This window comes from Mus caroli, chromosome 2 (genome assembly GCF_900094665.2).
Source record: "Mus caroli chromosome 2, CAROLI_EIJ_v1.1, whole genome shotgun sequence".
In the NCBI taxonomy this organism is placed as follows: Eukaryota; Metazoa; Chordata; class Mammalia; order Rodentia; family Muridae; genus Mus; species Mus caroli.
Genome location: NC_034571.1, coordinates 169,284,928 through 169,296,280, shown reverse-complemented (window position 1 = coordinate 169,296,280; position 11,353 = coordinate 169,284,928). Strand labels below are relative to the sequence as shown.

At 48.0% G+C, this 11,353-nt stretch overlaps 1 protein-coding gene across 1 annotated transcript in view; it reads right to left on the bottom strand.

Moving 5' to 3' along the window:
- Positions 1 to 11,353, bottom strand: part of Cdh4 (cadherin 4) — a 464,790-nt gene that overhangs the window by 122,944 nt on the left and 330,493 nt on the right. The window contains exon 3 of the mRNA XM_021156055.2: positions 3,394 to 3,620. Coding sequence (XP_021011714.1) covers positions 3,394 to 3,620 — 227 coding nt within the window. The remainder of the gene's footprint in view (positions 1 to 3,393; positions 3,621 to 11,353) is intronic.

Below are 11,353 nucleotides of genomic sequence, written 5' to 3'. Positions count from 1 at the left end.
GATGCTTATAAGGCAGTGTTCCTTTCTTTATCCCATCTCCTGTTAAGCCCAGACATTCCACCTGGAGAACCCCACTAGGCTTAATACCTGGTTAACATGTCCCCTAATTTACATGTCACTTCTGCTCTTCCAGGGGATACTAACGAGGCTTTCATGTGACTTACAAATCTATGGGGATTTCCCAGTTATATTCTTTGCTATTGATTTTTAGCTTAATTACTCTAACATTAAAAACAAACAAAAACAAAACAAAAAACCCACAACCAGGTCTATTTGGACTTTAAATATTGTAACTATGGCAAGACTTTTGGGGTTACAAATTGGAACTGGTCTGTCTCTGGTTAGAAGTTGGGGGCCTTTTGCAGTAGTGGTTTGCAGGGTACAAACTTCTCTGCATAAAGTTGAACTTCCTGGTTGTGTGGTTGCTCTCTGTCTCCTCAAGAACTTGTCTGTCTGTCTGTCTGTTACTCGCAGATGGACAGTGGATGCACACCCACTTGGTGTTTCTCTCTTTACTTCTACCAGCTTTGTTGTGAACAGCTTGAAGTCACCTACATGGACACCAGTTCAGGTCTTGTGCGTCTCCTTGTCGCTGTGAAATGTCCCCTTTACAGGATGCTTTATCTCAGTCTGTTTGTCTGATGTCAACAGAGCTGCCTCCAGCTTTCTTCCTGTTGTTATTTACACAGCTTTTTTTTTTCCTCTAGGATTTTACTTTCAACCTGTCTCCGTTCTTAGACTTCCAAGATGTGTATTTAGCAAGCTGTACCTAGCAGGGTTTTACTTATTCAATCTGTCAACATGTTTTCTTTTATTTGTACATTAACATGTCTTCATTTTTATAATTACCAATGTATTTGTAAGCATACCATCTTACTCCAAAAGAATTATATTAGCCCATCTGTTCTCTTTTCTCCTTTCTTGAATTTATTATCTTTGAACATACAGACAAACAGATACAATCTCACGACTCTAGAGATATCTCAAAGACTTTTTTAAAGGAAGTATTCCTAAAGGAAGATTTATTATTAATTTTTTATTATAGGTGTACGAGGGTCTTTCCAGAAAATACATATGTGCACTACATGTGTGTGCAGCCCCTGCCAAGGCCAGAAGAGGGGGTTGGGTCCCCTGGAACTAGAGTTGCAGGGAGCTGTGAGCCACCCTGGAACCTGAACCAGGGTCTTCTGTAAGAGCATCAAGTGCTTTAAGCCATGGAGTCATCTCTCCAGGCCCTACAAGTATTGGGTTTTTTTTTTTATCTTATCAAATTATAATAGAAGTTGAACAACGCTTGATAGAAAATTCAAAATCTGAAATATTTTGAGCACTGTCCACTCAAAGTGGAAAATTTCACACGTGACCTTATATATTGCAATAAACACACATACACTCATACACATACACACACTCACTCACACATACACACACAACACACACTCACACACACAACACACACTCACACACATGATAAGCCACAGGAGCACACATGTATGCACAGGTCCAGGCTGTGTGTACAAAGAAGAGATGAAACAGATGAGTTCTGCTTTAGCCTTGGGTTGTGTCCCCAGGATGTCCAAGCAAATATTCTAAAATCTGAAAAAGTGAGAAACCATCTGCCTGCAAGCATTCTGGGTAAGAAAAGATCAACTTAAATTAAAGCTGGGTCTCATAATGTTTCATACGGTTTGCAGCCTTCNTAATGCTGCAACCCCTTAATACAGTTCNTCTTATTGTAGTGACCCCAATCATAGAATTAGTTTTGTTGTTACTTCATAATTGTAATTCTGCTACTGCTATGAATCAAAATGTCTGTTTGGGGGTAAATATGGTCTTTTAGTGGTTATAGCCCTCAGGTTGAGAACCTCTGCTCCATCTCAGCTCCTTTTGCCATCGGATGTCCCATTTCAGAGGTGATTTGCTTCCGGTCCAGAGTTCACACACTGCTTTTCCCACATGAGCTGCTCACATGGAGGAAACTGCCTTCTGCCTATCCTGCTTTGAACCTTCACCCATCCTTCACCTCGCCTGTCCCTCACTTCACCCATCCCTCACCTCACCTGACTTGTCCCCGACCACCCTTCACTTGGCTTAGGGGCTCATTCATGATAAACACACAGGGAAGAGTGAGCAGGCACATCTGCCTGTCTTAGAGTCTTTAGCATCCTTGAGCAGTGTGTGTGTGTGTGTGTGTGTGTGTGTGTGTGTGTGTGTGTGTATTAGTAATGTGTATCCTCCCAAGGTTCTGCTCCTACTTGGATTCAAGAAACAAGACCAAAGCCAGTTCCTGCTTCTCCAAAGTGGGTTCCTTGGCACACCTGTCCTACAAGCTATTCCACGAAAGGGCCTATGTCAGATAGGTTTTTGGAAATTTGGACATTTTCTCCCACTAAGAGGCTTTTAAAGTCACACTCAGTTATGAAAGNTTCTGGGCAAACCCACATAAAAGATTATGTTTAACTTTGTCCATAACTTCAGGTCCTCCGGGCGTTTCCCAGGGATCCCTCATGCAGCTGCCTGAGCTCGTTATGGAACTGCAGCGCGGTTATGGAACCCGACAAGTTGAGAGGCCTGCTTCCCTCTCCAATCATTCTGATTTTCTCAGTGTCTCCTTCCTGCAAGCACACAGGCTTCAAGCTCTCTGCTAGCCCAGTTCTGACGCCTGAGGCTAATACCACTGCTTAGGGTTCCCAGCACAGAACAGAGATGAGGTGGGGTGTCAGATGACTGGACAGTGCAGGACCAGGACAAGGAAGGTGCCCTCACCCCTGTTCACCTCTCAGGCACACAGCTGGGGGAAGGAGAAGAAGCAGACTGCAGACATCACAGAAGGACTCCCTGTGTCTCTATCTTCCCTTCACTCATTTGTCCACCCCCTGCTGTCCCCTCTCCTGTCTCTTTTTCCTACCTTCCCCTCCCATCTCCCCACCCCTCCCCCTCCCACATCTCCTCCCCCTCCCCCCTCCCCACCCCTCCCACTCCCTCCTTCCCATTTCCCTTTCTTTCTGTCTGTCATTCTCTCTCCCTCTGTCTCTCTTCAGGGTCGTGGTTTCCTCAACCTCAGGGTTGACCTGCTTTGCTTGACAACCCTCCTGTTATTTAAAGCAGGTGGCTATTTCTGTGCACAGATCCCTGGGAGCCTAGGCTACATACAGAATTTGTGGTTTACAGCTCAAGATAGAAGTGAGTCTCACCCAAAATGAGATGAAGGTCATGATAGGGGTGGTTTGGTGGGCTAACCTGCTCAGGTATCCCAAGTCTTGATGATGGACAAAGCCAAAGAGCTGTCAACCCGCATCTTCCATGAGTCAGGGAAAGGCTCTGCCTGGGACTCAGAGCAGGGACACCTTGACTTTGGACTCAGACCTTCCTGCTTGTGGTGTGTCCTCTTACCTTGTGTTCAGAGTGTGTTGATGATGTCTGGGCTACCAGCAGTCGCACCATGGCAGCCCATTGCTCAGCACTCTGGCGTTCCCGCGCAGTCACGGTAAAGGCCACCTGCTCTGAGGGGATCTTCAACTCCCTAGTGGCGAAGACTGTCCCATCTGCCCCGACTTTGAAGTCCAAGCTGTTGGTCTCATACTGCATCCCTTTGGTGCCCACACAGCTGCTGAACTCGACTGCAAGAGAAGAGAAGACGGTCAGGGTGACCAGCAGACAGAAGGCTGCAACAACAAGCATAGCATCTGGTTCCCCAAGTGCCCTGAGACAGTAACAACCTCCTGGGGTCTCCTCTGTCTTCCGAAGAAGTAGCTGGAGGCTAAGGAAAAGGACAGAAAAAAGAACAGGAGAGCATCTACTGTCCAAACCCAGGTAGTCCCCCTTCCCTCCTGCNGAAGTTTCTGTACCTGGGCAGAGCCTNAGTGGCTCAGAGGGAAGCAGGAGTCTCTACCACTGACCCTTGCATTCTCACCACCCGCCTCACACTAGCCTCTGCCTGTCCTACAGATGGCCCTGGTCCCTTGCCTCTGTTTTTTGTGCCCAAGAAGGCCAAGAGCAGTGGAGCAACCAGAGGAAGCCGGTGTGTCAGGACTCTTTCCTGACAAGAGGAACATTCTGGAAATGGGATTGGCATGGCTGCCCCTTCCCTGACACTTGCCAGTCAGCTTGCTAGTGTTCTGCTGGGGCAGAGGCAGGATGGCAGGCCTAGCCTAGCCACAAACTTCCTTGGTAGTCACAGAGTTAACTTAGCCTGTTGATGCTGCTGGTATGGTATCCGGATCATTTACTTCCATAACATTAGTTAGGTAACCAAATTGCCAACCCCTCCTGGAGGCCAGTGCTACAGCCATTTCTAACTCCACTGCAGAACGAGACATCTCTAAGTTTGCACATTCATCTGGGCCATGTTAGTGCATTTTTTTAGACACAGGCTTTTGTGACTGTCACCCAACGCCGCAGTAAATTACGAAGCACCAACAGCTGGTGTCACATTCTGCTGATAAAAGCAACAGATAAAGTTACCCCGTATTTATAAAAATGTGGGTATCTAAGCAATTATGGTGGGAGGATTGGTTTTATAAGCAATTTCTCTGTCACAGCTTACATGATTTAATTACTATTTATTCTGGAAACTAAAAAAAGCGACTTTTGGTTACATTTGATAAAGTGTTTTCCTGCATGCTCACCTTTTACTGTTGCCTCCCTTGAAATAATAAATAGCATGTGGCTTCCCTTGTCTCGAGAATCATTCACTAGAGATGTCTCCCTAGTTGCTGGTTCCTCCTGCCTGTGTTTTAATATGAAAATGGTTTTCTTATCTTATCTTATCTTATCTTATCTTATCTTATCTTAGTTTACCCTATCTATCTATCTATCTATCTATCTATCTATCTATCTATCTATCTATCTATCTATCTATTTGGTTCTTTGGGACAATGTTTCTCTGTGTAGCCTCTTATCTTATCTTATCTTAGTTTACCCTATCTATCTATCTATCTATCTATCTATCTATCTATTTGGTTCTTTGGGACAATGTTTCTCTGTGTAGCCCCCGCTATGCTGGAACTCTCTTTGTAGACTAGGCTGGCTTTGAACTCAGACATCTGCCAGCCTCTGCCTAGGATTAAAGGTGTGTGCCACTATGCCTAGCTTGAAAAATGTTCTTAAATATAACAAGAACAGGCATTTCTGCTCTGTCAGGGGGCAGAGTGTTCAGTATAGAGAATCTGGATGTGTCTTCTGAGGGTCAGGGCGACTCTCTGTGGTTGAGCATCCGTGGAGCTGGAGTTAGGTGGTTTGCAGATATCAGAGGCTAAGGCAGCATGGTGTTCTCCAACTGTTTGCACCATCAACTGTCTGGGTCCTCAAATAACTTGATGCCATTACTTTTATTGTGGGTTTGACCCTGTCCCCTGACAGAGTAGAAATGTCTGGTCTCATTATATTTAAAAACATTTTCAAGCTAGGCATAGTGGCTCATGTCTTTAATCCTGGCACTGAGGCAGGCAGATCTCTGAGTTTGAGGCCAGCCTGGTCTGCAAAGTGAGTTCCATCAATACTCTAGATGGGGAAATCTAGTCTATCTTACTCTATGAACACACCAACGAACTCATAAGAATAGATGAAACTTCTTAAAACCCACAATGCGGGGTTGGTTGGAGAGGTGGCTCATGGGTAAAAAGGCACCTGCCATGAAACCAGATGATTTGAGATTGAGCCCTGGTATCCATATGCTGGAAGAACAAAACCAAATTCCACAAGTTGTCTTCTGACATGCTACATGTACACTGTAGTATATGTTGCCAATCAATCAATCAATCAATCAATCAATCGATCATAATTCAGACCCCACTGGGCTATTTCCCTCCTTGGGGCAGCTCACCCAGTCCCTCCGGAGAGAATTTGCTTTATTTTACTGAGTGACCATCTGTTTAACCTGTCTGAACAGAATTTGTTTTTCTCTCCAGAAGACAAGAGCCATAAGTTCCCTGTAAATTTCGCTGGTGGGTAAGGTTCGGGTTGTGGCTCCTTGGTACTGTCTACTCGCCCAGTGAAGAACAAACTGTTTTTTTTTTTTTTTTCTTTTCAAAGTAAAAAGAAGTGAACAAACTGTTTGCTCCAGTCATAAACAAATTAAAAATCAATTGGCATCAGACTGAGTGGACCCACCATTGCTGATCCCCAACTGTCACCAATGAAGATCAAAATGAGAGTGGCAGGTTTGTGCCGAGTCAGCACAAAATACCAAGGAAGCGCCCTGAGCGCTGAGAGCCGAATCCTAGTAAACCCAGGGAAACTTGACAGCACTGGAGACTGATATCTTACACTCCTATGGGCAGTGGCAGGGAGCTCTCTGGGNGACTGGTGTCTTATACACTCCATGGGTGGTGGCAGGGAGCTCTCTGGAGTCAGGAAGGTACTGATGAAGCTTAGGGTGGAGCTAATGCCCCTCTGGGATGCAGCAGGGCATCTGTAGGGGATTCCAGCAGGCACTGGAGTCCTGTGTGCTGTGTGTGACCCTGAGAAGCACAGTGAAGTGGCCACAGGACGGTCACACCCTAGTGACCAGAGCTAGAAGGCAGAAGTGAATTCTGTTAAAGCAAAGGACCTTTTAGCAGGAATCAATTATCAGTAAAGCCCCAGACGCAAAGCCTGCCCCAGGGCCAAGCCATCACAAATGCCCCCTTTCTCTTTCCATGTTTGGGCATTATTTTATTATTTTATTTTACTTTTTATATAGGNCCTCACTCTTTAGCCCAAGTTTTGTTTCAGAAATATTCTTGCTGAATACACTGCTGAGCTCTGTGCCTGCCTTCAGGGNGCTTAGAGTATCTATCTGTATAAGGCTCAAACAGTAAAGCGTGCAGCCAGCTCATGCCCTTGGACTGTTCCTGACATTGTATGCATCTCTTAAGTTATACCAGGGTCAAATCTTGCCTGNCAGAACTCCTCTCAAAGCCCCATTGTGTGGAAGTGTCCCTCCCTCAGTCACCAGTTTTGAAATCAGGCAGTCTAGTACTCCCTGAACATGAACACACAGCTATCACAATGGGTCCTCAGCAGCTCAGCAGCATTCCTTTTGCCTCTCCAGGTTTCAAGTACCTGCTTAAAGTGTTACTCTAAAATCCCCCCTAACCCTACCCCCTTCCCATGGGCCCAGTGGCACAGGTGCAGCCATGCTTGCAGCATCCCATGCACCCGACATCCTACACACCCCAAATCCTATGCACCCTGCATCCCACTTCCCACGCACCCCTAAATCCTAGTCACCTTGTGATACAGAAAGAATCTCGGCTTTCACCAGGAGGCTGCCTTTAACCCTTCACCCTTGTTACTTTTAATTGCTGGCCCTGTGGATAGAACTGAGGTAGCACAGATTTGTAGAGGCTCCTCCTCAGCATAGGTGGCCTGACATTCACGGGAGCAGCAGATGGCATCTCCCCACGACATAACACGGCAGAATTGTGCTGTGTCTGCGAACACGTCATTTTATTATTTCCCTTGTTAGGTGAGTTGAGAAAGATCAACTGAGCCAGAGGTGAGCTTATAGCTGGATCCTTGCCGAGGAACAGATAACTTCAAGCCTGCTGTTCAGCTCATAGTATCAAATGTTCTCATTCTGTCTCCCCTTTCCTTCACCCCCACCTCCTACAATTGCCCAGGGACTCCCTAATATCCAGTCAGGGCTCTAGGTGTGGACAGGCAGACTCAGAGCTTTCCCAGGTGGACCTTGGTGTGCAGAGGACAACACATGGACCAGCCATGATGTAATTGAGACCCCAGTGGCCAGGACAAGGGAGATTGATTGGCCTTGTGGGCATGGTTGTGTAAGCTTGTGCTACTGCTGATAAGGAAACCCGTGGAAACAATGAAAGCTCCTTCTGAATGTGAGGACATGAGCAGTTAGCCTGGCAAGTTGTGCTCGGCTGGCCCCCACACTCCCCTGGGCTCTGTTCTTGTACCTGCTGTGATGTGTGGCTAGAACATCCACCATTACATGAGGGACTGTGTACAACTGGGGAACTGTTGAGCCCTCTAGCCGGCTCTCTAACCAACAGCGTGCTCCAGCCATTATCCCTGGCACCCAGGTGAGAGTCCATGCCCTGAGGAGGCTGCCTCCTTCTATGCTGGTGTGCCCAAAGGCACTGGGCATGATGATACCCTGGCCACAGAGCCTCCTCAGAGCAGAGAAGCTGGGGTGAGGGCGGGGGTGGGGGTGGGGGGGTTGGGACCTCAGAGCACAGCACTGCACCCAGGTGAGTGGGAGGTGNAGGAGGCATCTGCTGGAATCCCATGACCTCCCTACCCCTCCCTTTCTGCGGGAAAGTCAACAGTGAGCAGACTCTCCTCAATAGGAATGCTTGCAACTGAGCATGGCAGACTGTTAAAGATGGTGGCTAATTTGCATGAAGGATTACTGTCTACAAAGTTCACCAGGATATTTTCTTCTATGTATACTTTAACCACACACAGGCACGCCACAGACCTCTCAGGAGCCATCTGCCCCTCCTGCCTGTGACAGTGTATGGCAACGCCATGCCATCACCATGCCACCACTGGGCCAAGGGGACAGCTCTTCTCAGTTCTTTCCCAAAGGGCCTGAAGAGTCTGGAGGAGTTGTTTGCCAGGTATCACAGGAAGCCACGCCCACCAAAAAGCCACGCCCATCACCTGGACGCTGCGGGACAGCTGGGCTGCAGTTCTCCAGCCAGTCAGGCGTATCTGGAGCCTGGCGGACCCCTGCTAGCCTAGACCAGGGCTGAAGTNTGGATTTATTTGCCATCAGCAGATTCCTGAGGTGGCCATATGCCGGTGAAACAGTAAAACTATTTCTAGAAAGTGTAGCTTGGTCTGCTGACCTCACCAAGGGATACCTTGAGCCAAGCCGGGCCTGTGCTGGTGAGGGAGGGGAATGCACAGCCCTGACTTTAGATTTGTGAGTCCCTCAGCAGTCACAAGGTCTCCTGCTGCTTATATTTTCCGTGCTGCTGGGACAAGCTCACTCTGTGAGGATAGGGGAGGGGCACTCCTCATCCCTGACCAATCAGAGGGTAATCTGAGCTGGTTGAGCAGTGTCAGAATGGTGCTGCCTCCCGTGCCTGATTTGTTCATGTCTGAACTGTCAGCACACTGGTTTCAGCTNATCAAGAATCCCAGCCGAGCCCAGCTCTGCAAAGGTCCCTCTGCCCTACACTGCAGACCATTCCTTCACTGATGTGGCTGACCTAGCTTGCTCCGCCTGGGCTCAAGCTCACAGTCTGGTCCTCATGGATCACTGTGAAAGTTTATTTGCTGATAATTATGTATATGTGTCTCTGGGTGGACATGTGCACGTGAGCAAAGGGACTGACGGCGACCACGAGATGATGGGTTCCTTGGCGCTAGAGTTGCAGTAGGTTGTGAACTACCTATGGATGCTGGGAACTGAACTTAGGGCCTTCGCAAGAGCACTAATTGCTCTTAACTGCTGAGCCAGNTCTCCGGCTCACAAATCTAAAAGCAGTGAGGGTGGAGACTTTCAGAACACATTTCCAGCATCCTGGGGGCAATGCGGAAAGACAAATTGGGAGTCCAAGCCCGGGCTTGAACCTGTGACCTGGGTATCAATTTTGTATAGTGAATGTTATTGAATGCACACACAGGTCCTAGGATGAGGATGAACACAAAAGACTCTCCTCCCCGAGAAGCTTAGTATCCGTTGGGGAGGCTGCGATCACCAGCTGAGGCTCTGAGAGGGTGGAGGGCTGGGAGGTGGGGAAGCCCTGGAGGGCAGAGGAGGTTGTGTGATTATCAGGCCCTCTAATAGGGCAGGTTTGGTTAGAGACCTGAGAGATGATACAGGCCAAGAGCATTTTCAGGGAGGGGACAGACTTCCTATCCTGGGCTCAGGGGCTGTCAGCAGCTGCCTAGCCAGGTGCTTGAGAAAGGACAGGGGATACAGGCACAAACTCCAGCCTCCCTCACGTTGACTGTGGATATTGGATAGAGTCTGGATGCAGAACACAGGTGGAGGCTGAGTAGATAGTGCACCGGGCAAGTCCAACTCTTCTAGCGCCTCAGAAAAAGTGCNTGCCCACCGTGTGGAACAGTAGGAAATCAGCCTTGTCAAGGATGGGGAGGAGAAAGGATGGACAAGCAGACAGGAGAAGGGAATTCTGAGCAACCCTGTCACGTGGATACACCTCAAACATCTGTTTCTAAGAATGTGGCCCCAGCAAATTGCTTAATACCAGTGTGTCAGCCTGGGCTGTAGACCACAGTGAACGCAGTAGAAGACTAGAGTAAGAGAGCAGCCGGGCAGGGCAGGGAGGTATAGGTCCTGCTGTCATTCCACACACTATCTACTGTACGAGGTCAAGTGTACTAAAGACAGACATTCTCGGCTCACCGGACCCACAGGGNTTTAGGAGTGTGAGAAGCCCTGCTTCCAAGGAAAGCACAGAATGGAGGCCTCATTCCTGACCTCTGGCTGAGCTGCCTGCTGTGAACTTCTGTGGAGTGGACTCAGTCAGTGTTACAGTAACCTCACACCATGGTGAGTTTACATCTCTCACTGATAGGAAATTTCAGTGTCCACGAAAAGCCATGCATCGTGGAACGTGCAGTTTATAGTCTGGTAGTGCCAGTCTCCCAGTGTGACATCACTAGCTCTCCTCTGAGTCTCGACATGGGTAAAATCAGAAATCTGGACTGGGAATTCAGCTTAGCCAAGGTCAGGATCTGAGCTATCTGCAGCTCCTNGAGGGGTTTGAGCTTTGTCTAGAACTAGCCTGAGTCCCCCAGGCATGAGACAGACTTCTTCCCTGGGTAGGGCAGTGCCTTGGGTTTGCATTACCGGGCAATGCAGAATTGGTTTAGGAGGTCACCATTGTTAGAGGATGCTCATTCCAAAGTGGCGTTTCCAAGTGCTGAGAGAAACTGAGCCATGGGCAACTCATTAAAAAAAATTCCACCAATACCTTATTAGGGTGGAGCATAATAGGTCTTAATTGAAGAAATCCCCCAATGAGTCTCTAATCTAGCCACAGACANATACACACACTGAGGGCTTTCAGGCCCAGGGAGCATCACACCCTCCTCCCTGCTGCTCCCAGCACCCAGGGAATCAGCATGCATGTTTCCCATGCTGGTGAATGCTGCTGGGTCAGACATGGACACTCTTCTAGTACTGGCCAGGGGGTTGGCTGAGCCTCAGCAGGTAGGAAGGCTCTGGCCAGCGATGGAGGTGACATCCTCATGAATATCAACTTGGAAGATAAAATTCCTGAGGACTCTGGCTGTCATGGCTACTCTCATTTAAGACTGTGGAGTCCCCTGGACTCTTTGGGGAAAATGAGAGGGATTTTAGGGTTCTTCAGAGAATGTTTTGTTTCTTTCCTCCTTGCATGGGCTAACTAATACAACTAACATT